Source organism: Musa acuminata, chromosome BXJ1-5 (genome assembly GCF_036884655.1).
Source record: "Musa acuminata AAA Group cultivar baxijiao chromosome BXJ1-5, Cavendish_Baxijiao_AAA, whole genome shotgun sequence".
Taxonomy (NCBI): Eukaryota; Viridiplantae; Streptophyta; class Magnoliopsida; order Zingiberales; family Musaceae; genus Musa; species Musa acuminata.
In genome coordinates, this window is record NC_088331.1 from 205,001 (window position 1) to 231,591 (window position 26,591).

Here is a 26,591-nt window from a genome sequence, read left to right on the forward strand (position 1 = left end):
CTCCGTCCCATTCTCACCTATATAAACGATGCCCCCGCTTCCTCTCGTCTCTCAACCTCTCCCGCTCCTCATCCCTCGTTTCCGTCGAAACCTCCCGTTTCCAGATCTAGAATGGCGACGAAGAAGAGTGTTGGTGCGCTGACGGAAGCCGATCTTAAGGGGAAGAAGGTGTTCGTGAGGGTGGATCAGAACGTTCCCTTGGACGAGAACCTGAAGGTCACCGATGACACCCGGATCCGCGCCTCCGTCCCGACGATCAAGTACTTGATGGAACGCGGCGCCAGGATCATCCTTGCTAGTCATTTGGTGATCCCCTGTCACTTGGATCCATCTGTTTCTGTGGTCTTCGGTCTATTGATTTCATCCATTTCTGCGCCAGGATCTATTTCCTTTCAGTTCTGTTGATTGATCTCTTTGTTTCTGATGCCTCCATGATTCTTCTAACTTGATCTCCCTTATCTTAATGTTTTCGCTGTTTTCTTTCTTCTTTTACGGAGTTCATGTCTGATTATTGCTGTTTTTGGCTTATGTGACCTTTGTAACTGTTAGATCGTAATCTGCGTTTAATATGTTTAAGTTTGGAATTTTCTTGTCGAATAAGGCAAAATAGCAAAAAGAAAAAGGATAAACCATGGTAAAATTTTCAGTCATATGTGAGAAGCCAGGGATCTGCAATATAGAACCTAAAATTAGAATGAGTTGGCATGAGTCAGTAGTTACAGTTTCAAGTCTTTTAAATTCCTAAGTAGCTACGGATATAAAGGTTTCCTGTTTGGTTTGTGAGTACTCGGTACATCCAATTCCAATTTAGTGATCACATTCAAAAGGTAGGGCAGATTATGGTTACTGGATTCAGACTACAATTTGGTTAGTTTATTGTCGGATATAACAAGTGTCTATCCATCAGGAAGATATATGTTATGTGCGCAACACATGGGACGTTGATGCGCAAGGAGTCCAGAGTGCAGGGGTTATTAACGAGGCATCAAATTGCACATTGGTATACAAGGACATCTTCGTTCTGCAACATAGGAAAGGTGAGGGTAGGAAGAACGGGAGAGGCCAGTAGTCAAACTTTGATGCCCTTTGGATTAACAACTGTTCAAAACCTTTTGTTCCCTTTTTTATGTATGCCAAGTGCCTTTATTATTACAAAGAGAAGGCCTATTAGATACTCTCTATCGGATAATTTCTGTTTGTTTTGCCTTATGTAGCGGTATCAAGATCTGCAGTGATATTCTCAATTAACTTCGTTGTTGAACACCATCAATTGGCTATCATGTGCTAAACCTATTAGTGTGTATATAGTGACAGTCTTAATGAGTGTTACTTTGGTGCTGCAAGAATCATATGTGCATGATGTTTCTCTTTCGAACTTCTATCGTGTATTAGGCATTGTCTTTTTGTGATATCGGAAGTAATAATAAGCATTTCTTAATTGTTGTTGATCAGAAACCATGGTTTTACAGCCCTCATTACATTGCTTTTAGGCTTCTCTACAGCATGCAGTATTCTCTAGAATGTCATGCTTCAAAGCTTCTCAAATTCATGTATGCATCCAGCGAGGAAATCACAGCTGATGCGATTTTTCTGTCATAGGTTTTATGATGCTTAACCCACTTATATAAGCAAATAGACTAACTTCTTATCCAGTTGTTTTTGCTCATTCATACATTCAGGCTATCAACGCAGAACTGATTGTATGGTCTAAATTTGCAGGGTCGCCCCAAAGGTGTCACTCCAAAGTACAGCTTGAAGCCAGTTGTCCCTAGGCTATCTGAGCTTCTTGGTGTTAATGTATATACTATTGTTTCCATGATACCACAGTGCTTCTTAGATTTTTTGGTCTTTCTCTTCAGATCTAATTCCTAGGTTTGTTTAAATAGGTTGCGATGGCCAACGACTGTATTGGAGTGGAAGTTGAGAAATTGATTTCTGCATTACCAGATGGAGGTGTTCTGCTTCTTGAGAATGTAAGATTCTACAAGGAGGAAGAGAAGAATGATCCAGAGTTTGCAAAGAAGTTAGCATCATTGGCTGATCTCTATGTCAATGATGCCTTTGGCACTGCCCATAGAGCTCATGCTTCGACAGAGGGAGTCACCAAATATTTAAAGCCATCTGTTGCCGGCTTTCTTATGCAGAAGGTATTCATATGATCCCATCCTTGCAATGAAACATAAATCCAATATTTTTATTTGGAACATGTTAGATGCAATTTTTTTTTCTTTTCCACAAATGGTCTTGGGATTTATTTGTCTTAAACTCATTCTACGTTCAACTTGTTTTGCAATTGTTGTAACCAAGGTTCGTCGTACAGTGGCGTACCGTCCGATACGGGTGTCATGTACTCGTCCGACAGGGGACCGGTACGGGCGTTTCATACTGGTTTGTTGGTGTGCCCTATTGTATCATATGTTAGTATGTCGGTACGGTTCAGTATGCATTATATATTGATGGCTAGTCGGTACGCTAGAACGGACCGTTAAGACGAACCATGGTTGTAACTACTGAATATTTACAAAACTTTTCTTTGAGAATTATACTTTCTATTTGCTTTCAGGATATATTTATTATTTTGTTCTGTGTCAAATGTTCATTGATGCTAAGATTTTATTTTGTTTTGTTTCAGGAACTTGATTATCTTGTTGGTGCTGTAGCAAATCCCAAAAAACCTTTTGCTGCCATTGTTGGTGGCTCTAAGGTTTCAACCAAGATTGGGGTGATGGAGTCATTGTTGGAGAAGGTGGATATTCTCATCCTTGGTGGGGGAATGATATTCACATTCTACAAGGCACAAGGGTATTCTGTTGGTTCATCCCTAGTCGAGGAAGACAAGCTTAATCTTGCTACATCACTTCTCGAGAAAGCCAAGTCTAAAGGGGTGTCTCTCTTGTTGCCTACTGATGTGGTTGTAGCTGACAAGTTTGCTGCAGATGCAGAGAGCAAGGTTTGTCCATCTAACTTGTCAAATTGTATAAATATAATATAGAGCTACTGCTGCTGTTTTTGTTGTTTCGACAATTGCTGAAGCATAACCATAGATATAAAGACAAGCGAACATATTAGTGTGAACGGTACGCATGCCAACATATAATGGTATATATTTTTGTGGTACAAGCAATTTGATTTGTTCTTTTTGCAGATTGTACCAGCGTCTGGAATTCCTGATGGCTGGATGGGTTTAGACATCGGTCCTGATTCCATCAAGTCATTCAGTGGAACTTTAGAGAGCACCAAGACCATCATTTGGAATGGACCCATGGGTGTGTTCGAGTATGAAAAATTCGCAGTGGGGACTGAGGTAATTTATTACAGACAAATGTGTATGCAGATGTATAAACTTCTAAGTTTATTTGTACATGGAATACATAATTTGGTCTATATCGAACAGGCGATTGCAAAGAAGTTGGCTGATCTGAGTGGATCAGGGGTCACAACCATCATCGGAGGTGGTGACTCGGTGGCCGCTGTTGAGAAGGTCGGACTTGCTGCTAAGATGAGCCACATTTCAACCGGAGGAGGTGCTAGTTTGGAGCTGTTGGAGGGCAAGACTCTTCCAGGTGTTCTTGCTCTTGATGATGCCTAAACCGAAATGGCAGTTCCTCCTCATCCTTGACTTTTTTGAAGTAGTTAATAGTTGCACGTTTCTCCATGTCCGTCGAGATCGTTTTCTCGAAGTTTTGGTAATGTGATCGAATAAGTTTTCCCTTGTGAAGTGAATTTCACTGTCTGTTGCTGAAACAAACCTTCAACTATTCCATGAGTTCCTTATGCGATACTGGTTAGGATTTGTGTGTTTTCAAGCTGTGAATGACAGATATCGAACATATGGTATGCACATCCCTCTACTCTTGAATTGAAAAGATGGATTACGCGGTACTGCCACCAGTGAGATTAACATTCAGGTGGGCAGGGACATGCTCTTTTACTGCTATTCAAATGTGCATGTAATCTATCTAGTCTTTGCATCGTGATGACTGGATCCTCAAAATGTTAGGAACATGTAACCTTTGTTTTCATCTACCATTTTGTTGGCTGATAGTACCAACAAAGGTTATTTCGATGCACCTGATAATTCCAAAGTTATTGGATTCATATTCCCTGTTCCTTATTCTACTCTTTAAAGTTCATTTATCATCAACTGCTAGAAAAGAGATGTAATGTGAGCCACGTTCGGATTGGTGGAATCCACTTCAATCTCTCGTCGTATCACTTTAATATGCACTATTGCAAGTTGTTAAATAATCAATTCCAACAACAACATGATCCTATCACTTTAATAATGCAACTATCGCAGCAATTTCGTAAAGCATCAATTCCAACAACATGATCTCCTAATCTATATATAATTGAGCCCTAAGAGACGGATTAGCGTATAAATGTAATGCCTTGGGACCTCAAGCCAACAAGCTCAACATTAAACACCCTGAATGAAATGTGCATCAACATGACATGACCATAAATCTCAATTGCAATATGAGCTCATAATACAGTTGGAGCCTTTTAAAGTAAATATTCAAGCAACTGTTATATATTATTTCAAAATTCAAACTAATATTCACCCAAGTTTGTTTTTTTTAATGGACTTTAACCTGCAGAGTATTTATCATACACCAAGAAGAATAATATTTAAAAGTAGGAAAGCATACATACACATATATAGTTAAAATTTATAGGGGGGCCTAATAAATCATTTCCAAACTGCACAAGGATGGATGTGTAAAAAATCCTCAATTATTTAAAACCCACGTGCGTTGCTCCAAAGTTTACTCTCTCTCTTTGTCTCTCTCTCAGTGACCTACACACACGCACTTCCAGTTCCATGTCAGAGCCACATATAAAACATTTCATCCTTATCACTTTCCATACACCTATATATATATATATATATATATATATATATTTATATCACACTCTTTTTTTGTTGTTGTTTTATTATAATTATTATTTTGAAAACAGAGTCAATATAATAATAAGAAGATAAATTTGAGGGAATGATTCCTGCGAATGAGGACAGCCCTTCGCTACCTGTTGAAGGGGAAGAGTTTCGCGTCCCGAGTGTTTTACCCGCGTCGACGGATTCCTCCTTCTGATTAGCGAGAGCGCGGTTTTTAAGTTGGCTCCACATACTCCTTTGTGAGATAGGTGAAAGATTCGGGTTCGTGGTTTCGGTGGATTTCTATCCTGCTACGGCCCTTCCTCGTCATAAAGACGCCCTCCGTCCCCCGTCATCGTCGCTTCATTCGTCCTCATAGGGGAAGGGTAGCGATCGTCCCTCTGTTTTCTCGGGTGCTACGTCTCGAGCAAAGACCATGGCGAGTGGTCTCCTTCGATCCAAGGTTCGATTTCTCGATCCTCCAAGCCTTCCTACCTCTTTGTAGATTAGATTTCTTGTACAGTATTTCAAGAATACTTTTCTTGTTCTCTCTTTTTGGGGGAAGATATCAAATGGTACTTCAAGATTCCTCTTGCTTCCTACTTAAAACGACTTAAAGTTGTTGTTAATTTTTAATCCGATTCTGTTGGTAGCCGAAAATTTGATTTTTTGTTTCTGGTATTATTGTTTTTGGAGCTTTTATTCTTCATACTCGGATACTTCATGCGAGTGCACGATCAAGGTTCTTTGGATCTTTTCCTCTTCTATATGTTCTACTGTATGTGATTCTTTTCTCTTGCAATTTCTAGATGGGCCCTTTTGGATGCCTTTTAGTTCGAGTATTTGGACGTCTACTTGCTTTTATGATTCTCTTGATTTAATCTCAAGTTCTGTTTTTTCATAGGCTGGCATGGCCATCAGGAATGTAGCAACGTTGCAGGGGCATGCCCCTCAATGCACAACTTATGCAGCTGCAAGGCTGATGAGTTCGACGGCACCTCTTCAATCTGAATCAACAGAAGAAAGAGGGTACGAATAATGTGTTTTCTGTAAAACAATTTCAACTTGGCACATGGTGCACTATCAACTCCTTGGATCTGCTTGCAATGCACTATGGGAACGTATTATGGCTTAATGCTTGTGTTATCAGTTGCTTTTTAATCTCATATTGCAATTTTTCTTATGTTAGGTTCAAGGGACACGATATGTTAGCACCGTTCACTGCTGGATGGCAAACCACTGATTTGCATCCTCTAGTCATCGATAAATCGGAGGTACTGTGTTTGATGTGTTGTGTAGTTGGTATTGATCCATCATTGTGATTGGATCACCATAGATGTTTTGAGGTTTCTAGCAATATTTACATATATACACAAAATATTGAAAGCCATGTGTGTGAAAGAAGTCACTAAATAGCTACAGTGTCGATGTCATTGTGCTGGATTAATTATGAAGGATTTTGCTCGCATGGATAGCCCTCTTTAACAAACTTACCACATACCCATGCAACATGGAATTAAGCTATTCAAATATAATAAACTTCATTAAATGGTAAAAGTACTGTTACAGTCGCATAAATATTTTTTTTTCTTTATTAAAAAGTAATGACAACTCAACAGTTGTTAACTACACCGTACTATTAAGGGCAATCATTGCTGAGTTCACAATCATACATGGGGCAAGATGCATGGTCTCACAACAATTTTCGGCTGCCAGATGAATGATGTGCATGGTTTGTTAGGTGCATGCAGCCATGCACACATAGAGTTGGTGAAATATGACAATCATGTGCAGGGTGCAATCCGTGGACGCACAATGTCATGTGTGTGCTCACAAATAGTTGCATGAAGTCCAAATGTGCTATGTGTTCAATTCATGGGTTGACAAGCAGGAATATGAACAATCACTTAGTTTGTATGTATTCCGAGTGTGCTTTTACCAATGGGATTAGAATATTCCATCCAGTTAAGAACATTTGGTTGTTGGTTATTTATGTGAGAAGGTTTGGTTCTCAACATACTGCTTTTTTTGTTCATTATTGCAAACATATAGCACTATTTATCTGACATACCATGGGATAGATATTTAATCATGTGATGAACCAGTCGATTTTTTGCTAAACAGCTTAATGTATCTTGGTTTGTACCTCAATTGTCAAATATGTCTACTAAAATAAACTTTGTAAAAAATTTAATCTTAATGTTTTTTTAATGTTCCTGTTTGTCCAAAGTCGTAATTTACTCCCTATAACAAGCTGCAGGATTATAGATTATAGACTTGCTGTGATAGGAATCAATTATGTTTGAAGAAGCTTATTTTCTTCATCAGGCTTTTCACAGTTTCATATTGGATTGTTAGTGTTGACTGCAATGTAGATCCTTTGTTATTTGTGGTATAGAGTGACAACCTGCACACACATGCAAGCCATGAAGAACATTTGTGATTGTTAAAATGTTGAAGGTTGTAACAACACTTCGCTCTGTTTATTGGTGATTGTAACCACATCAATAGGATTGTTGGTGTTTTACATACTATTATAATATGCTTGAGATTCTGTGTAAGAGGTTTTGTATGCAACATAGTTTTATTTTTAATGTTTTACTAATGTCCTCCTGCCAAGCACTTAAATGACAAGTGAACAATGGTTGTCTGGCAATTATCCTGACCTGACATTGCAGAAGCAGTCTAGTACAACATTTGTTTTATTTAGTAACAAGTTTGGGACTCAAAGCTATAGCCTTCCTACTGTTGCCTTTGTAGACCTAGTGATTATATCACCATGTAAGCAAAGATCCTTGTTGCTACTTCATTGATGAATTTGCTCTTTCTTATACACTGTATTAGGTCTATTAGGAGGTTTGGTTGTCGCTATAAATGTTAATCAGCTTCTCTCTAGTGTTCATCTGTGTCAGAGAGGGTTAAATTTTATGTGTTTATCAGGGGCAGTGGATATTAGATATCATCAACATTGACTCTTGACAACATCGTGCAACTATTTTTAGAATAGAATTGCTAGTATATTCTGTATTTATGAGAAAAAGTCTTGTTGGAGACTGTAAATTTTGATATTGCATATGAAAATTTGTGGCAACATGATATATGGTAGCTATTGGTGCATGTGCATCCCTCTTAAATTTTCTTAAATTTGTATTTGGAAGCAGTTAAGATAATCATTATTACAATCTTGTTTCATGACAGCTTAAAACTCTCTCTCTTTTAATTGTAATATGTAGATTTTACTATTTAAAAGTTGTGGTGAGGCAAGATAAGAAATTGAAATTTCTGCCCCCCTAAAATTCATGAGTTATAGTGTCACCTATATCATTTGCAGTCATTTGGTAGGTTGCTGCTGGTTGAAAATTGACAGCCTTATCTTTGAGCTGTAGTGGATGATTTTACTTTGTGATTATCTCTTATGGGTAAACTATTGCAGGGATCCTATGTTTATGACATTAATGGGAAGAAATATATTGATGCTCTTGCTGGGTTATGGTGTACAGCTTTAGGTACCACAAGTTTACTTATGCTGTCTTCTTATTTTTAAGAGCATTTCAACTGCAAGTTAAAATCATATGTTCTGCCTAATTATTTGTTTTAGATATCAGTCTAATTATTTTTAGAGATACTTCAAACATATCATAATATTTAAAATATTCTATTGTCTGAACTTGCTACTTCAATCTTTTTAGGTGGAAATGAACCTCGGCTTGTTGCTGCAGCAACTGCACAGTTAAATAAATTGCCATTCTATCATTCCTTTTGGAACCGTACCACAAAACCATCCTTGGTATGAATAACCTTTTCTGGTAGCAGTTCTCAGCATTTTTTTAGTTTATACCAAGTTCTTTGCTTAATTCTCCTGGCTTGATAGGAACTTAATTTTGTCTTAATTGATAATATGTGAGATACACAGGAAGGATGTCCGTTTCTCCTGTGGTTATCTTGTAACAGATGTTCTAACTTGGTGTTACTGTTTCATACCTACTATTTTCAGTTTTGTTCATGCCATGTTTCTCTCGAGTGTTTATTTACACATGCAACAATTTATTGACAGTTGAAATAGTTTGTTGCTTTTGATTAGGATCTTGCAAAGGAAATTCTTGAGATTTTCACAGCCAGAAAAATGGGAAAGGTCTTCTTCACCAACAGTGGTTCAGAAGCTAATGATTCCCAGGTTAGTTTTTATTTGCTTGAATGATCGAATCTACCATAATTTTAACAAACAGTTTTTCAGGTCATTCTCTATGTTTCTGGTTCAGTATACACATTGATAATTTCAATACTTTGCTCTCAGAAAGAAATTCGCTTCCGTTTACATGGTAGTCATTTAATAATACAGCTAGCTTCTTTGAGTTTGATGATTGATTAGGATCGACGATTCATTTAATAATATAGAATTCTTACTACTGCTTCAACTTAATTTGGACACAAAATAAATCATTTATGTGGTGATAATGTTTAGATACTAATAATATTCACGGTCTTCTTGAAGAACCAGATCTCTCTTCGACATGTTTAGCAGGTCCTTTTATAATATTTCAACATTTGCCCATCACTATTAGTTTCAAACTTCTGTGGAATTATCTGTTGATTTTGACAGTCATCTTATGTTCTTCTCTTCTTGTGGTGTGCTGTTTTATGATGACTACTCATAATAACAAAGATATACATAATATCTTTTTAAGAGATTTTTTCCTACATGGACACTTGCAACTTTTTATAAGTGAATAATTGTTTTGAAAATCACTTATATCTCCTTCACACTTACCTTGGTCCTTGATATGAATTTGCTATCTTACGATGCCTCGTTCAAGTTTATTGAAACTAAATTCTATTTTGGCAATTATTTTGATGACATGCCATATGATTGTGGAAGATCCAGAGTTAGAAGTTTTTATTTTTGACAGAAAATTCTTTCTTCAGGTGAAGCTGTTATGGATTTGCTATTAAATGTTTTGAACAATTGTTTGGAAAATTACTCTGGTCTTCTGCAGACTTACCTTGGTCTTTGATATAAAATTTCTATCAATAATTTTGAACAATTGTTTTGAATATCACTTTGGTCTCCTGCATGGTTGCCTTGGTTCTTGATATGATTTCTGCTATTTTACGATGCTTGGTTCAAGATTATTGAAACTAAATTCTATTTTGACCATTTTTATGTGCTGCCATATGATTTTGTAAGATCCAGTGGTAGAAGTATCTAATTTTTGACCGGAAATACTTTCTTCAGGTGAAGCTGGTTTGGTACTATAACAATGCATTGGGAAGGCCAAACAAGAAGAAATTTATAGCACGTTCAAAATCGTATGTTCATACCTTATTACTTTGGTCATTATTTACTGTTTCTCAATATGATTCTATTGGACCTGTTTATAGCAGTAGAATCTACCAACATATCTAATATCTCAATGTTGGAATTTTTGTAGGTATCATGGATCAACATTAATATCTGCCAGTCTTTCTGGGTACATATCAACCATTTTTAATGTTCCTGTTTCAGAACTTTTGCCTCACAAGTCATGAGTTTTTACTGTGTTGTTTGCATCGGTAGTCATGATGTGCATATGATCTTTTTTTATTCAGCAAACTTGCTATTTGTTATCAGTTTGGTATTTTCATGCCAAAAAATGTTCTACTTCATTGACAGTTTTCTCTACTTGTTCCATTTGCAGTCTTCCAGCTTTACACCAGAAGTTTGATCTGCCAGCACCATTTGTTTTGCACACAGATTGCCCTCACTACTGGCGCTTTCACCTTCCTGGTAGTTATCGTATGTTAGAGATAATCTTTTTTGAAACATCAATTATTTATTTTTTAAACTGAATATTAGGCGAGACGGAGGAGGAATTTTCAACTAGGTTGGCAAATAACTTGGAGAATCTTATTCTGAAAGAAGGACCAGACACGGTAACTGTTCCTTTGTCACACCCGCTTGATGATATTTTTGGATGGTTATTGAGAATGTTTATGCTAATCTAGTAGTTGTTGTTTTCAGATTGCTGCATTCATTGCTGAACCTGTCATGGGTGCTGGAGGTGTTATACCTCCTCCAAAGACATATTTTGAAAAGGTCAGTTTAGCGGTGTCTCTGGTTCCTTTGGTCAGTACTGGAAACTCCAATCCAATTTAAGTCTGTTTTTGCTAATTTGGCATTTAAGGTTATAAATAATGATTGAAGTGTTTAGCTGTCCAATCAAGTACCAGTATTGAAACATATAGTTCAAGACCAGTAAATAAATATTTCATTCATATTATATAATATTTTATTCAATGATAGGGGCTGTTAAAGTTGGTATACTGCCCGGGACACTGGTATTATACCAGTTTAATAAGTCACTAAACCGGTATCGGACTGGTAACTAAAACCTTTCGTTTATCATTGTAATCCTAAATAAAACCTACATATCCCCACATTAGGAATTTAGCTTACCAAATTTCTGGCACTCTCAGCACTGTTGCATGAGGATTTTCTAATGCCAGTTTAATTTCCTTCTGTCATTGCAGTCTGATTTACAGTAACTTTTTCAACTGGGAAACATTCCTTGTTCCCTTGAAAACAATATGATTGCATCATGACAGGACTGCATAAGTTATTTACCTGCCAATCATGTGCATTTTTCCATTAAAAGGTGTAGTAGCTGTTGAAAATCTCTTTTATCGGTGTAATTAGTAAAGACTAGTTTACTAGATTTATTGGTTCAGAAGACAAAGTCAAACATCAGTATGCATATCCACAGACTGTTGCATGAGGAATTTTTAGTTCCACTTCAAAATCCTTTTGTTATTATGTAGCTTTTATAGGGAACATTCTTTTTTGCTTTGAAAATGATGAGCGTCTTAACAGGATTCCATACATTATTCACATGCCAATCATAGACATCTTGCCATGGAAAGGTCTAGATATTGTTGGAAATCTTTTTCGTGTGGTGTAATTAGTAAAGACTAGGTTACTAGATTTAATCGATCAGAAGACAAGGTTACATATCTGTGACTCTTGGCACCATTTTGTTATGCTTCAGTTACAATACCAGTATACTATCCTTTGTCCTTGTCTCCAGCTGGTGCAGTAGATCAGTTATGATAAACTGTTTTAACAACAAATATCAAGTACACATTAAAATTTATAATTCCATTCTCTTATAAATAGAGTTGACTCATCTCTCTCAAATTTCACAACTGTGGAAGGTGAGATTTTTGTGAATATGTTTCTTGGACCCTTGACCCTTATATATATTTCTATAGGAGGTGAGACTTCTATCTGTTATAAGTTTTCTTTTGCCAGATTTGTCCTTATTTACTATATCAGGATATGCAGTTTAATGCTTAATTTCTTTGATGAATTTTCCAGTATTCTAAGGTTCATAAGTCTTTCTTATTTGTTTGTAGATGTATATGCATACTTGTGATGTTTACATTTTTTTAACTGTAATATGCATCTTTCTTTTTTCCTTATCTTTCCACAGATTCAAGCTGTTGTAAAGAAGTACGATATCCTTTTTATCGCAGATGAGGTTCCTAAACACCAACCTATATTTACCATAGAAGATAAATGCCAAAAGCTCCTCTTCTCAAAGAGAAAGGAATCCTCTTTGAGGTCCTTATTTAATGCCAAATGGTTCTTATTTATGTTTTAGGTCATTACTGCTTTTGGAAGGCTAGGGACGATGTTTGGATGTGACAAATATAAGATCCAGCCTGATCTTGTCTCCATAGCGAAAGTGAGTGAAAGTATTAATCAATTGAAGTATCCTAATTCAAGTATTAATTTTACTTATACTGATGTTGTAGGCTCTTTCATCAGCATACATGCCAATTGGTGCAACTCTTGTTAGCCCAGAAATAGTTGATGTTATACATTCACAAAGTAACAAACTCGGTAAGGTTCATAGCCTTTCTAGTTAACAAAGGTTCCCCCTTTTTATCATTTTATGTTTTTCTCATTCTACTTGTGCTTTTCTTTGTTTTCATTAGGTTCATTTTCTCATGGATTCACATATTCGGGGCATCCAGTTTCTTGTGCTGTTGCATTGGAAGCACTTAAGATTTATAAGTGAGACCATCTTTCTTAGCATGCTTTTTTTTTTTTTTTTTTTCATTTTCGTTTGGTTGGTAACGAATGCAACAACCAGACAATGCCCTGATTCTTTGAGGATGGATCTTTTCCTGCCATTTACCTATTTAGAGCAATATTAGTAGTCAAAATAACAGCCAGCAAATTGTTTTTGTTATTTTCAATAAAATCTTCTTACATATTCCTGTTGTCTTCTCTCATTTACTAGTTCTAATTGAAGATTCAAAATAAAGTTGGCAACTAAAAGTAATCAACAAATGAAGTTAGCAGAAAAAACCGTTGATGCTGAGCATACATACAAACATGAGGAGTTTGACATGATTTGCGTCTTTTGAACATTATGGGGTTTTCAGATCTCTAATATTCTTGATCATGTTTTGCAGGGAAAGAGAGATACCTAGCCATGTGTCGGCGATCTCTCCCAAGTTCCAGGAGGGCATCAGAACCTTTTCAGGAAGTCCCATCATTGGTGAGGTACAGTTTTTTTCTAGCAAAAATAAAACCTGTGTGTTTACGCTATGTTTTCATTCCGAATTATTAACCAACACCTATTTTATGTTCTAATCGGCAGTAATATACTCATTTTATATGAAAACATATATAATTGTGCAGATACGTGGGACAGGGTTGATTCTTGGAACTGAGTTCAGTGACAACAAATCTCCAAATGACCCATTCCCTCCTGAATGGGGTGTGTTGTAGCTTGATGGATTACAACCGTTCAATTCAGATATGCAGCTAAGTTTCAGCATCTGCTGCGGGCACAAGTTGTAACGATTTCTGTGGTGGTGATTTCAGGAGTAGGTGCAATCTTTGGGTCAGAGTGTGAGAAGCGTGGGATGCTGATTCGAGTTGCTGGGGATAACACGATGATGTCTCCTCCCCTCGTAATGACCCCAGATGAAGTTGATGAAGTAAGATAAAATGAGTCTTTCAGTGCTTGGTTTCTTCATCTCCTCCTTTTAAGTGATGACCAGCTTCAGAGGACTCGGGCTTTTGTTGTTGTTTCTGTCGTTGCAGTTGGTAAGCATCTACGGAGACGCGCTGAGGAGCACGGAGGAGAAGGTGGCAGAGCTGAAATCCAAGAGAACACAGTAGGCAGAGCCAATCATCTAAGTGTTTGGAGGAGCATCGTCATCGGCGGATTGGCTCCTCCATCATCCATCCGTTGGTCGCTGTAAGTTAACGTTTTAATTGCTTTGTAATGACCCTATTGCTTTTAATAAGAGCATGACACTGGTCATGTTGACATTCTCCCATATTTTTAGTCGTTTATTGAAATTATTGCTGTCTACTTTACTACTACTACCTGAGGTGAAATGCATTTTCACCTTAGCTAGAAATATGCTACGTTTTCCCATATTTGTTGCTGTCTACTATATGCGATTTTCTTAGAAAAATATATAATATTTTTAATTTAAAAATACCTAAATTACCTCTTAAAAATTTGTTTTCATCTGTTATAATATTTTTAGCCATCATAAAATTTTATATATATATATATATATATATATATATATATATTATCGAGTTCACTTTAAAATATTATAAATAATTTAAATAGACTTGTAACATCAACCAATCTAACTATAACAGCCAAACTAATTATAAGTCTAAAAATATAGTATTAGAATTATCTATAAATAATAATAATGATATAATATTATTTTTAATTTTTTATTAATATTTATAATATTTTAAATACATTATAAAAAATAATAAAAAATATAACAGTTACGATTTTGTAAAAAATGAACGAAAATATTTAATAAAAAATTTTAAGGGATATTTTAGATATTTTTAAATTAAAGATATTGTTTGAAAAAAAAAGATAATTTTTAAGAAATCATATATATATATATATATATATATATATATATATTATATTGGATGGCTTTAAGGAATTAACAGAAACCGCATATTTATTACCATACTACACGGCAACGACGGTAAGCGAGACTTCTGCCTAACACGCTAAAAGCAGGAGGGGCCTAAAAACACAAAAACAAAAAACAGAAAAACGAAAACCGCATGGAGGACGTAACAGATGGCTTAGAAGTCGAAACCGCCGGCATCGTCGAAGCCGGCGTCGTATCCCGCGTCATAAGAACCCGCGTCCGACACCATATCCCCGATGAGGAGGCCGCCGATGGCGCCGCCCAGGAGCCCCGCGCCAAGCCCCGCCCCCATCCCCGCCCCGAACTTGTTCTTCTTCGGCGGCTGCGCCGCCCCGTATCCGTACCCCGCCTGCGGCGGTGGGTACCCGTACCCTGACGGAGGAGGAGCGTAGCCGTACTGCTGGGGCGGAGGCGGGTACCCGTACCCGGCCGGTGGCGCCGCGTACCCGTACTGCGGCGGCGGTGGGTAGGCATGTGGGTAGGGCTCAGATGGGCCCGGCGGCGGGTAGGCGGTTGCGGGCTCACCGGTCTTGAAGTCCTTCCCCGGCGGAGGATACGCCGGGCCGCTGCTCCCTGGGGCCGGGTTCACCGTTACGGGGTTGGCGGGCTTGGAATCCGTCCCCGGAGCGGGGTAGCCTGCGGGCGGAGGAGGTGCTGCGGCAGGGTACGCGAAGGCGGGCTTGGAATCCGTCCCCGGAGCGGGGTAACCTGCGGGCGGAGGAGGTGCTGCGGCAGGGTACGCGAAGGCGGGCTTGGAATCCGTCCCCGGAGCGGGATAACCTGCGGGGGGAGGTGCCGCGGCAGGATACGCGACGGGGGGCGGCGGCGCGTGGTCGGCCGCGGCGGCAGGGGCGTCGAGGAACTTGTAGGAGAGGTTGAGGACGCCCTTGGGCTTGCCGGACCCGGTCTTGCGGACCTGGTAGCTGACGAACTGGGGGCCGGACGAGGGCTTGCCTCCGCCGTCCACAAGGAGCTCCTTGAGGGGGATCTGCACCTCCCCAACGTCTCGATCGCCGAGAGTGCGCTCGGCACGGAGGAGGACGTGGAGGACGAGGCGCCCGGCTGCGGCGGGATCAACGGGGACGTAGAAGCGGAGGGTGGCGTTCCAAGAGGGGCTCTTGCCGCCGTTCTTATCTGTCGGAGTACGCTGGCTGGACCGAGGATCGCCCGCGATGGAGACGACGGCGTAGACGTCCATCTTGGAGAAGACGTTGACATCGTTGAGGTCCTTGGCCGAGATCAGCGTCATCTCGATCGTCCTATACGCCGCCATCCTCACTCTGTCAATCAATCAATCACACGCAGCTCCGATCTCCTCTTTCTCCCCTCTCCCGATTCCAAGAATTGGATCTCTTTGCAGCAGAAGACGAAGTCGTCGTCGACGACGAGATGACTTTTTATCGGGATGGGAAGAATCGGAAGTCGCAGCGATATTTCCGAAACGATGACCGCTTATATAAACGCGTGATACCATCGGTTGCTCCCCAAGATCATCTCATCCGACGTGGCTATTTTTAAGTGGATGGAACACGTGGGGCCTATTAGTGAGTCACCCACCGAGGAGATGTTGAATTATTAATGCGGAATATTCAAAGTATACGCGTATTCGACGCGGACAATCAAACGCCCCATCCACGTTGATGCCTCCTCTTTTTTTTTTTTTTTTTTCCTATTATCATTTATTTTTAATTAGGAAAACTAAGGGTTGGATATAATAATTAAAGTGATCTTATGTTAAGAATTATATACAAGTCAATCCAATTATTGACAGTTCATCAAATAGTTATGGAGAAGAATCTAATTCCATGGCCAAATATATCGCGCTTACCCTTTTTTGAGTCTGGAGACCTCTGGTAAGGGTAAGTTTGCGGTAGTTGGATGATTTTGAGACGATTTAATTTTTTTGAAAACACTTGGGTCAGCAATTGAGTGGAGGTAATCTTACCTGAGTTGAGCGTACTGTCCCCAACGTCAGAGTCTAGTCACCGCAGTGAAGATAAGCCCTCCGTGCCATGGACGATTTTGCAAAGATTTATTTTTTCCGAAGGCAGTTTGTGCCCCGTGTTCTAGGTGGTAACCTCACCGTAAAACATCGGACCTTACGCCCTCCCTCTCGTCTCCTCCCTCCACAAAGTTCCCACCTTTACCCGTCTCCACTGCCGCCATCGTCCTCCTGCCCGGTCAACGCCGTCGTCCACTGCCATTGGCGCAGCGCCCTCCTTTAGCCGCAGCCGTCTCCCACCGACGATGGCGAATCCGCTACCCCCATGCCCTGTGATCCGAGTTCCACTATGGCCCAAGGTGTGGCGACCAATGGGAGATTGGAGGGAAGCATTAGGGATGTCCTCAGCAAGTAGGTGGAGCTTGTTCTCCTCCTGCCGGACGAGGACCGCATCGAGGAGAAGTTGTTTTGTCGAGGGATTAGACCGCCGCGCGGAATGCTTGCTTGAACTTTGGCTGTGACCACTTCGATATGTCGAGGTAAAGATGAAATCTTGAGACGCTCATGATCTTTATACTGAACGTTGTTGTTAGCTGGACAGGATGAAAGTATAATTTGGTGTTCCGAGGATGAAGTTGTACTTAAAAGAATGTACTTTTAGGTGTGTCTCTGATGTCTGATGATGCAAGTAGCAGTAAACAGGCAATGCATAGACTGCATACTCAATTTAATGTGCCTGGTTAATTTCTTCCAGTTAATTTTACTGCTGTTAAGTCGTCAATATATATAACTCGTTTCAAACATTTTTCTTGCGGAGTGGGATGCGTATATAATTTTTTCTTCAGTGATGAAACTAATTAACGTTTTAAATTTGAGAGATCTGGTTGCTGATGAGATAGATGTTAACCACTCAAGATTTCCATAAGTAGGTGTTTGATGTATGTATTGTTGCCTTTGAGCAAATATTTTATCGAATTTGTCTACACATGTCATTTTTTTGAAAGTGTCAAAAGGCTGTAATTATGTTTTTGAATGGTCAATCGGTTGTCTTGCATTCGTAAGTAGAAGAGCATACTCATGGCTTTCTAGAAAAAGGACATTTTGCTCGGTACCAATCAACAGCCTTTTACAAATGCAAGACAACCAATCAACCATTCAATAAACATCATTGCAGCCTTTTGCACTTTCAGAAAAATATGTGTGTGATCCTGATCTGAGTCAGCTGATTTGGGTTATGATTGGCTCAAAACAAGCTCAAAACTATAGATTTTTCCAATACAGAGTCTTGTTCAGTCCCTGCAACTTATGGTAGCATTGATCTTGGTCTCTGCAAATACCAGGTCAAAATGGGTTGATCCTGGGTGATCCCAATTGATTCTGATACTGGCATATTTCCTTTGTTTGGATATCCATCTTCAATATGCAGAATTGACATTATCAATGTAGCATTGACTTCCTTTAGTAGGTTAATTTGTTTACAACATTTCTCTATGTAGATTTTCGATAGATTTAGTAAGAGAGGGTTCCAGCAGATTTATAAGGTACCTCTTTCTTGTTGAATCCATCAGATGAAATAAGCCGCAAAGTTTTCATTTTTCTTTTTATGTGCTTTGATATCTCAGGTATGTAGTTCCTGCAAATCACTTCACAAAATCGATATATTATAACTCCTAATATTTTGTTAACTTAATTTCACAATTTTAAAGTCATCGAGGATCTAAAACCGTTGATCTTATTCCTTAGGTGCAACTATTAAAACTATTGGTGCATTCTTTCTTGGTGATCACAAAAATCCCCTGATGAGTGTGCAGAAAAAAGCAATTATGTCACAGGACCGAACCGGAGATGACCACCAGAAGGCCAGATGTTTCTACTGCATGGAATTTTGGCTTATGACAATGATGGTGCAGTTTTTGCTGCCTTTTGCAGATACTCGTAAAAGTGATGATAGTTCTTTGGAGAGCTGGCCTTGTAGGGGAAATGGTCTGTGATTTGAAATGATACTAGCTGTCGTGGCATGGTCCCGGGAACCCTATAATGAGGTCAGTACCTAATGGAAGTTGATGAAATGAAGTTTACCTTTTTCATTCAAATGATATCGGATCTGATAATTTCTGATGATGAAGATGAAGATGATGCGGGTAGTTACAAGCTTGACAGCACTCAAGCAAGTGAAGTTCCTTAAAAGGATTATTTGAACAAGGTGTCAAGGATTATTTATGACTCTGAGGATGATGATCCTACTGATCATCCTTATTGTGTAACTTCCTATTCATGCCATAGATTCTGCAGAGAGAGCTGGAGGCTTAACTCCAAGCTCTTAGGATCTTATGATTGAGATGATGACTGTGAACTAGGTTCTAATTCTGATGAAATGAATGGAATTTTATGGTCTGAATTGGGAAAATTAAATGGGCTAGTAAAGGAAGAGCCCATTTAGAATATAGAGTCTGATGATGATGGCAACCTGTATGCCGATGGAAATAGGTAGAGATGACATTCCAGTCATTAAGGATCACAAGAAAAATCGGGAACTGCTGCTTCTTTTATCAGTGGATGCGATGGTCTATCTTCTAGTAAATTTCACATGCATAAAAAGGGTCTGGAGCTGACTACAAAAACTTGAGAGATATCATCACTTTGATGGATGGTGCTGTAGAACATGATGCTCACAGAGAAACGAAAGAGGGATGGAGATGGAACATGATCGTCCTGATTTCTGGAGCAAATTTGATGGTCATTTATGAGAAATGATGATACATTCCTGATCGATCCATTAGCTTTGTCGACAATTATGGGCCTCGACGTAAGCAACACTTGAAGGAGAGTTGCTGCTGTCCTATCTAAAGAGGCTGAGTTCTCTTATGTATCGAAGACATGACCGAAGCTAACTATTGAATAATCATCTTTATCTTCTGGATGATTAAGGAGTCTTCTTTAGTTTCTCCACTGGGCATGGAGACATCAATTTGATGACGATTCTTTCTCGCCATCTTTCCAGTTAATATGAAATCTTCTCAATGAATTTTTGTCATTGTGCTGAGAATTCTTTGGCAAATTGATGCAATATTCTGTTCTTGTTGTTATATTGTTCACTGATACCAATCACATGCACACTGGAGTATGTCTAATTCTTTGTTGTTCAGTTAAACAGTCTGTCAAGTTCTTATTCTTAGAATTCTTGAGCTGCATCAAAGAACAAACGTCAGCAATCTTTATGGATGAATATTTGTCTATCAATCTCCTGTTTCATTGGTTCTTCACTGCTGCAAAATATGAAGATGAGGTCGCAAGTAATGTGATGTCTTCCTCCTTGTGATTGCTAATCGTGAGGTAAGATTTTGCATAAACATGTTGAACCAAGAGAGAGAAGATTAGAAAAGGAAAACAATGTTGAATCATGTAGCACCAGGCATATATCTTGATCCTTAATTTCCAGTCCTTAACCTCAAACCTTCGATTTCAGTTTTTGGCTTAATATCTAACATCCTAAAGATCACACCATTATTATTTCTTCCATATATACCTTTTTTTTTTGGTCTAAATGTAATCCAATCACATTATACTTGGATTAAGGATATATTCAAGCAACAAAGTGGTCATTTTTTGTTTCCCAAAATCAAGAACCAGAATCAAACCGTCGATTCCGGTTCGAGCAGCTCCGATCCTAAGCTCGAACCGCTAATTATTTATTTATTTTTAATTAAAAAATTTAAAAAATAATTCATAATTTTATTTCTAAATTTTGAAGAAAAAAATGGATTTTAAAACTTAATCAGTGTAATAACTTTAAAAAGTTGATATAAAAAATAAAATAAAATTATGATATTTTATATTAAATTAAATAACTCTATCAAGATTCAAATCTAAGTTAATAATGGGTGTTAGTTAAATATAGACTCTATTTGTGTTTTATTGTTATTTTATTAATGGGTTTGAAATTAGAATCGTCGATTTCAGTTTTTTTTTAAATCAAAAATCGAAACCAAATTATGTTTCGATTTGGGTTCAGAAACAAATCGTCGGACCGATTCGATTTGGTTCGATCGAATCGGTTCGAGGGAAACAGTGGTCGAGACCAGCACAAGAGTACCGAAACTTGGAAGGAAAGGAACCGCTCGCATCTGCTTCCATCCCATCCCATCCCATCCCATCCATCGGCGAAGCACAAGGCATCAACGTGCACAGTTATCCTCTCTACGTCAACCAGAGTCCATAGAGTATACGGTAGCAGGTCGAGGGAGATGGGAGACCTCAAAAGACACACCAATCATGGAGCTATCGACGCAGTCTTTTTATTCCCTCTTAGCCAACACGTCCGATTCATTCAAATCACACGCCGACTTCTCCACTGGCTGTACGGTCGCAACGCTGCGTCAGCCGAATCATCTTCCTCCTCCGAAAGCACGCTGATTCCAAGAACAAGTTGGTCTCAGCTGGTTCCGTCAGCTTTTTTGCTTCTCTCTTATCCGCCGTGGATGGGGTATCACCAAAAGACGTAAGCTTTATGTGGGAAGAGGAGGGGAATAAGGCCGGCCCGCGTTTTCCGGTGGTCTCTGATGCCGCGAACCGACATTGCGTGCGTTCCACCACCACGCTTTCTTCGTTGTGATCTTTTGGTAAAGGTGGAGTAGAGGCTCTGGCTTCGCATATTCTCCCACTGTGCCGCCGTTCCCACCGGTTTGATCTTTCTTGCTCACAACTTGTTTGTGGAAATTCCGAATCGTAATTTCTTATGCTATCTCCCTATATATTTTTACATATATTTATTTACGTTACGATAGATGCATCTCTTTCTTGTCACATTTTCTTAGTTCGTCATTTGGGCGAAGGGCTTCCTACAAAGACAAAAAGAGGCATCAAAGTTTTCTATCCTCTTTCGATGCTCAAAATCAGTGATAGGAAAGCTAACATCTGTGTATTCTTCTAGTGTCTGGGATAACTTTTACAATGCGTGAACGTGGAAACTCCATATACCTTTCGTGATAACCGGGGACATCCTCCTCCATGCCTACCTACCACAGTAGGCATGGGAGTGGTGTGCCTTGTTGAAGAATGATGTCGGATGCTCGACAGGGGCTATGGTCTCTGGTACAAAAGGATGACTCCCGATAGAGATGTGGTTTATGATAAGAAGAATTATATCTTCTATTCGTTACGGTGGATCGTCTTTGCTTCCGAGAATTGATATGGTATATGCCCCTTATCAATCGAGTTGGAGAATCTTGTGTGAGAAAGTCTCATGGAAAATAAAATAAAATTTCTTTTTTACTTGTTGGTTAAAGATTTTGACTTTCGACATGGATATGGTTTTGCTTTCTATTAACATCCTGAATGAAGCATCTACTCGCTACTGCTTATTTTTTGTACTCTCCATACTCCGTTGATAGTGATATCAAGTATGTAGAGAATGCCATATACCAATGAATGCATATTTGATGCTGTATTTGTTTTATTTGATGACTTTAGGATATCATGTGGATCAGTGAAATCATCTTGACAAGTTGAATGCTAATTGTAGTGCAATCTGATTTACCAAGCTTGCATTTGAACATCAACGGCTGGAAGGATGTAGATATGCTTATGCAATGTATCAGAATAACACCAGTAACTCATCACTCCAATTTCCAGCAAAGTAACAGAATGATCATGAATGTCATCCAAAACAAAATTCTGGAAAAGATATATATGCTCAAGATCACCAAAAGAGATGTAAATTGATGAGCTGTTCTTCATGCTTTATTTCTTTCTCTCTTTCTTTTCATTTGGTGTGCAATGATTGCAAATGCTGGAACCGAACAATTACCATGTGGTAACAAATATATTTCCTTGTTAGATTGCAGAATTCATGGTGCCAAGTGCATACATACCAGAGCTCTCGATCACGTTGCAGTGGAGAAAGTCAAGAAACCTAGGAGAAATCGAACTGGTCTTCATTATAGTGCCAAAGTTACATGGTATGATCTAAAAAGAGTTCTTTTAGTTATTGACTCCACAGTTTGTTTCCACACAACACACATAAAACTAGATGATGTTGTGTTCTGTATCTGTAGTATCTGATTCATATGAGAGCAGAGCTCAGTATTCAGACCCAAAGAGCACCTGCCTCATGAAGAAGTGGCACCAATTCACCACCAAGGTGCAGTGACATGATCCTATCTGTAGATCCAACCAGCTTGCCTCCGATGAATACAAGTGGCACCAGAGGATTACGCCTCACAAGCACGGCAAGCGCCGTCTCCATCTCTCTTCCCCTTGGTTCCTCGTCAAGTTCATGTACTGCAGCATTGACACCGAGGTCATGGAGGAGGCTCTTCACAGTATGGCACATGCAGCATGAGCTGCTGCTGAAGACTACCACCGCTCGTTGGGACGCCAACTTCTTCACCTTGTCCATTCTTTTGTAGCAAAATGGATGGAGAACTAGTCTGCTGAAGAGCCAAACCGAACGCTGAATGGTTTGTGTTGGAGTTCAGTACTCCTGTGTGACCTGCTTATATAGAGATGGAAAGCTCAATGTTTGCGTGCCCACAGCATCATTGTCTTCTATCATTTCATTGACGCTGACTTCACTGTGCATTTTTGGAAGATTTGTATTCTTTTGAAACCACAAAAGTTATTTGATAAGGTTGATCTGAGTCCACTCTTGGTCGTGTAGGATCAGTGATGACTTGAGCCATGCCATGTTGATTTCCGAGGTCTCAGAACAGTGGTAGATGGAATCCTTGGTTCTAGTTGACGATGCACATGTTAACAGCAACTCTTCAGGTCAAACTTCATTACACTGGAGAAGAACATTATCCATTTGGTGGTCCATGAAAAAGATGAACAATGCCACAAGCGGATGAAAGAAACAGGCAGTACGGTGCTGCCTCAGGACACAAGGAATCATGTACATTTCGGTGGAGGCATCATCATCATCTATATGAATGGAGAGTTTGATTCCAGTGGCTGGTGGGTACCAGAGAACCATGAGTTTCACCGCTGGCAACTTGTAAGGCCATGTTCCACATTGCCTCTGGTCCTCAGGCTGTTACTGCACTTGCACCACCTCATCAGCGATGGTATCTGTGATGCTGCGACTTGACCATGCATTCATCTTCTTAATCTGATGGTTCCGAGCTACCAGTAAAATCATGTTCCGGTGAGACAGAAGACAAGGAGATACGGCTGCCTTGCCTTCATTGTTCCAAGCTAAGCGGAGATTATTCTTACTTCAGACATGAGATCTGCCTCATGTCTGCTAAGAACCTTGACATGCTCATTCACTTGGATGATAGTATCCATTTCATGATATTCCGAGTTCATTTCAGAAGGTCTTTCTTCCTGATACAATGTTGCTAGGTGAAGCTGATGGGTTAACCTTTGAGTATTGGAGGAGACAAAGGTGGCTCTTAGAAGGGAATCCACTTCCACATGGTATGTTTTGAATCCTTTTCCTTTATAGTTTCTGAAGGTATCTTTATGCAACATGGCCAATACTATGCTCTAATTAGGATAAGATTACGGACTGTTGTATCATGGATAAATCTAGAATGCACTGTCTTTATAGTTTCTGAAGGTATCTTTATGCAACATGGCCAATACTAGGCTCTGATTAGGAAGAAGATACTCTCAAATCTCTTTGAAGAATTGGGGATATGGTTGTCATTGGAATGCCAAATCAACACCATGAACCAATCGATGTCGACTGATTTAGACAAGGTGCTTCCTTGATTTCATAGCCTAATCCATCTCAAGTTGATTCACTGCATAAATTCATCTGTTAACTCTTGCTCTGTTCATTCAAAACTGTATACATCAGTTACTTATTTGTTTATACTTGTGATGATCAGAACACTGTTGGCATGACTAAGACTCCACTAAATATATTGATAGCTGGTGATCAAAAAGCCAAAGACATGCAACCGCCTGCAGAATCCTTAGAGAAACCTAGCTAGGAACATTAAGAATGCCAGAGAAAACATCAAGATCATTCTAGGTATGTCCGTCGATGCATATGCCTATCACTCCGAGCTGTATGACATCACTGTTAGCCACAAGCATGTATCCGTGCAACACCACCACATGTCCAGAAGACTCAATTGGCAAGAAACATCATGCATATATTCTGAGAAGATCTAGGGTTACTGTTTGGCATTCTAAATCCTTGCTGACTGATCTCGACCTTATCGCGAATTAGGATAAAGAAAGCTTCGTCATCGGCGGATTGAGATAGGTCACCTCCTAATATTCGAGCATCAGAAGCTCAAAGTTTCATCTTCAATGGAGATAGATGGCTACATTTATCCAACTTTGTTCCGAGGAGAAGTGACCTGCAACAGACTATGCAGTAAACCAGGGTTACGTCCAAACTAATGGTCAGAGGACACTTGAGCAATGTGTTTCACCAAAATTTCCCAGCCAAAGGATTCCGCATTTAGAGTCCTTCGGCTCAATAACAGTACCACCCAGGCTCACTTTTAGCCCTATAAAAACATCACGCTTCTGGAGCTTTAACCACCAAGTCCTGAGTTCTTAAAGCATATCTACCCCATTGCCTCTCCTCGCTCTTCAAACCTGTGTCTGAATTCCGCCCAATCTTCGGCCACAATTTGGATCAGTCCACAAGAATCTGAGCTCCCACATTCCATTTGATCCGAGCTTGTGTCAGGATGGACAGGGTGATGAAGTTGGCCTCGCAGAAGGCAGTGGTAATCTTCAGCTTGAGCTCATGCTGCATGTGCCACACCATCAAGAGGCTCTTCTGCGAGCTGGGAGTCAATCCTGCTGTTTATGAGCTTGACGAAGACCCCAGAGGGAGAGAGATGGAGAAGGCACTGGTCAAGCTGCTCGGCCGCAACCCCTCGGTGCCGGTCGTGTTCATCGGAGGAAAGCTCGTTGGATCCACCGATAGGATCATGGCCCTTCATCTTGGTGGCAAGCTGACTCCATTGCTTCGGGAGGCTGGTGCTCTATGGCTTTGATCTCACTATCAGATTAATCTCTCCTTCACAACAAGAAGTGAACTCAGGAAGAGTTTGGCTTTGCTTTTTGTAGCTTGTACTGAAGACCATGACATGCAAATAAGGTGTACAGCTTCTGTTGCTTCTTGATGAACTGAATCTAACAGATATGTTGTCACTGCTAGAATTCATGGATGAGATAAGCAGAAGTAAAATCTCCCAGTTAATCTTCCAAAATTCCTGAAATATAATCCGAGTTACTGATTCCTAAGGAGTTACATGAATCATTTTGGCACGGACTTGTTACCTTCTCTGAAACCCAAATGGCACTACTGCCTATAGCTTGTGGCTGTGCCTACTGGTGGCACTCGGAAAAGAAGGGAATGGCTATCGAATTCCGTCGCAGCCACATCCGAATGGAAGAAAAGCTACAAGTTCATCCACGACAAGGAGCTTTATCGATTCCCCTTCCGTCTGCTTCATCATCATAAGCCCAAACAAAGCTCCTCGTGATGATCTTCTCCTGCAAAGTTAACCCACGATATGACATCGCATTTCCAAATCGGTTTGCGATGAATCGTAACATGAGCATGAAACCACTTCCATCAAACGCCTTCGTGACAACGTCGATTGGTACATGAGAAGCCATATGCTTGACCCGAGAGTTCCGTCGACCGTTTTGCTTGCGATTGGTATGTGAATCAAGAAGATGACAAGACGATGTCTGTGGATTATGCCGATGGTTGGGAGGGGTGGCGGAGAGGGGGCCGGGCGGCGCCGGAGAAAGGTGGGATTTTTAACCTGGAGAGGAGAGGGAGGACGTCAGGTGGACGCGGCGGCGGAGAGGAGGTGG

At 39.7% G+C, this 26,591-nt stretch overlaps 4 protein-coding genes and 1 long non-coding RNA gene across 13 annotated transcripts; 4 read left to right on the forward strand and 1 right to left on the reverse strand.

Moving 5' to 3' along the window:
• The first annotated feature begins 56 nt into the window (after positions 1–56).
• Positions 57–3,723, forward strand: LOC103983706 (phosphoglycerate kinase, cytosolic). The gene is made up of 6 exons (XM_009400977.3): positions 57–306; positions 1,720–1,797; positions 1,887–2,147; positions 2,633–2,950; positions 3,146–3,304; positions 3,395–3,723. Exons 1-6 carry the CDS (start codon positions 112–114, stop codon positions 3,587–3,589), a joined length of 1,206 nt encoding a protein of 401 aa, XP_009399252.2. The 5' UTR covers positions 57–111; the 3' UTR covers positions 3,590–3,723.
• Positions 3,724–5,185: 1,462 nt separating this feature from the next.
• Positions 5,186–14,212, forward strand: LOC135672827 (probable gamma-aminobutyrate transaminase 3, mitochondrial). Its single transcript, XM_065181228.1, has 19 exons — positions 5,186–5,342; positions 5,784–5,908; positions 6,069–6,153; positions 8,313–8,385; positions 8,569–8,666; positions 8,961–9,053; positions 10,113–10,186; positions 10,309–10,347; positions 10,555–10,643; positions 10,713–10,789; positions 10,878–10,952; positions 12,346–12,393; positions 12,517–12,600; positions 12,671–12,758; positions 12,854–12,932; positions 13,337–13,427; positions 13,566–13,644; positions 13,752–13,867; positions 13,974–14,212. The coding sequence occupies exons 1-19, from the start codon at positions 5,316–5,318 to the stop codon at positions 14,049–14,051; spliced, it is 1,518 nt and encodes a 505-aa protein (XP_065037300.1). The 5' UTR covers positions 5,186–5,315; the 3' UTR covers positions 14,052–14,212.
• Positions 14,213–14,857: 645 nt separating this feature from the next.
• LOC135672828 (protein SRC2-like) lies at positions 14,858–16,281 on the reverse strand. The gene has a single exon (XM_065181229.1). The coding sequence runs from the start codon at positions 16,122–16,124 to the stop codon at positions 15,006–15,008; it is 1,119 nt and encodes a 372-aa protein (XP_065037301.1). The 5' UTR covers positions 16,125–16,281; the 3' UTR covers positions 14,858–15,005.
• Positions 16,282–16,550: 269 nt separating this feature from the next.
• LOC135672829 (uncharacterized) lies at positions 16,551–20,006 on the forward strand. Its single transcript, XR_010513109.1, has 3 exons — positions 16,551–17,332; positions 18,290–18,415; positions 18,537–20,006. It is a non-coding gene; the product is annotated as an uncharacterized LOC135672829 (long non-coding RNA).
• Positions 20,007–20,906: 900 nt separating this feature from the next.
• On the forward strand, positions 20,907–26,004 carry LOC103983703 (glutaredoxin-C1-like). 9 transcript variants are annotated; one of them, XR_010513110.1, is made up of 5 exons: positions 20,907–21,985; positions 22,263–22,505; positions 22,630–22,750; positions 22,847–24,497; positions 24,629–24,767. XR_010513110.1 is itself a non-coding variant. In XM_065181232.1 (5 exons), the coding sequence occupies exon 5, from the start codon at positions 25,448–25,450 to the stop codon at positions 25,757–25,759; it is 312 nt and encodes a 103-aa protein (XP_065037304.1). In that variant the 5' UTR covers positions 20,917–21,985; positions 22,263–22,505; positions 22,637–22,750; positions 22,847–24,497; positions 24,629–25,447; the 3' UTR covers positions 25,760–26,004. The 9 variants fall into 9 exon arrangements, 5 of the variants coding, with proteins under 5 accessions (XP_065037304.1, XP_065037303.1, XP_065037305.1 ...); XR_010513112.1 differs by having other exon boundaries at positions 22,315–22,505; XR_010513113.1 differs by lacking the exon at positions 22,263–22,505 and having other exon boundaries at positions 22,847–24,212; positions 24,346–24,497.
• The last annotated feature ends 587 nt before the right edge of the window (positions 26,005–26,591 follow it).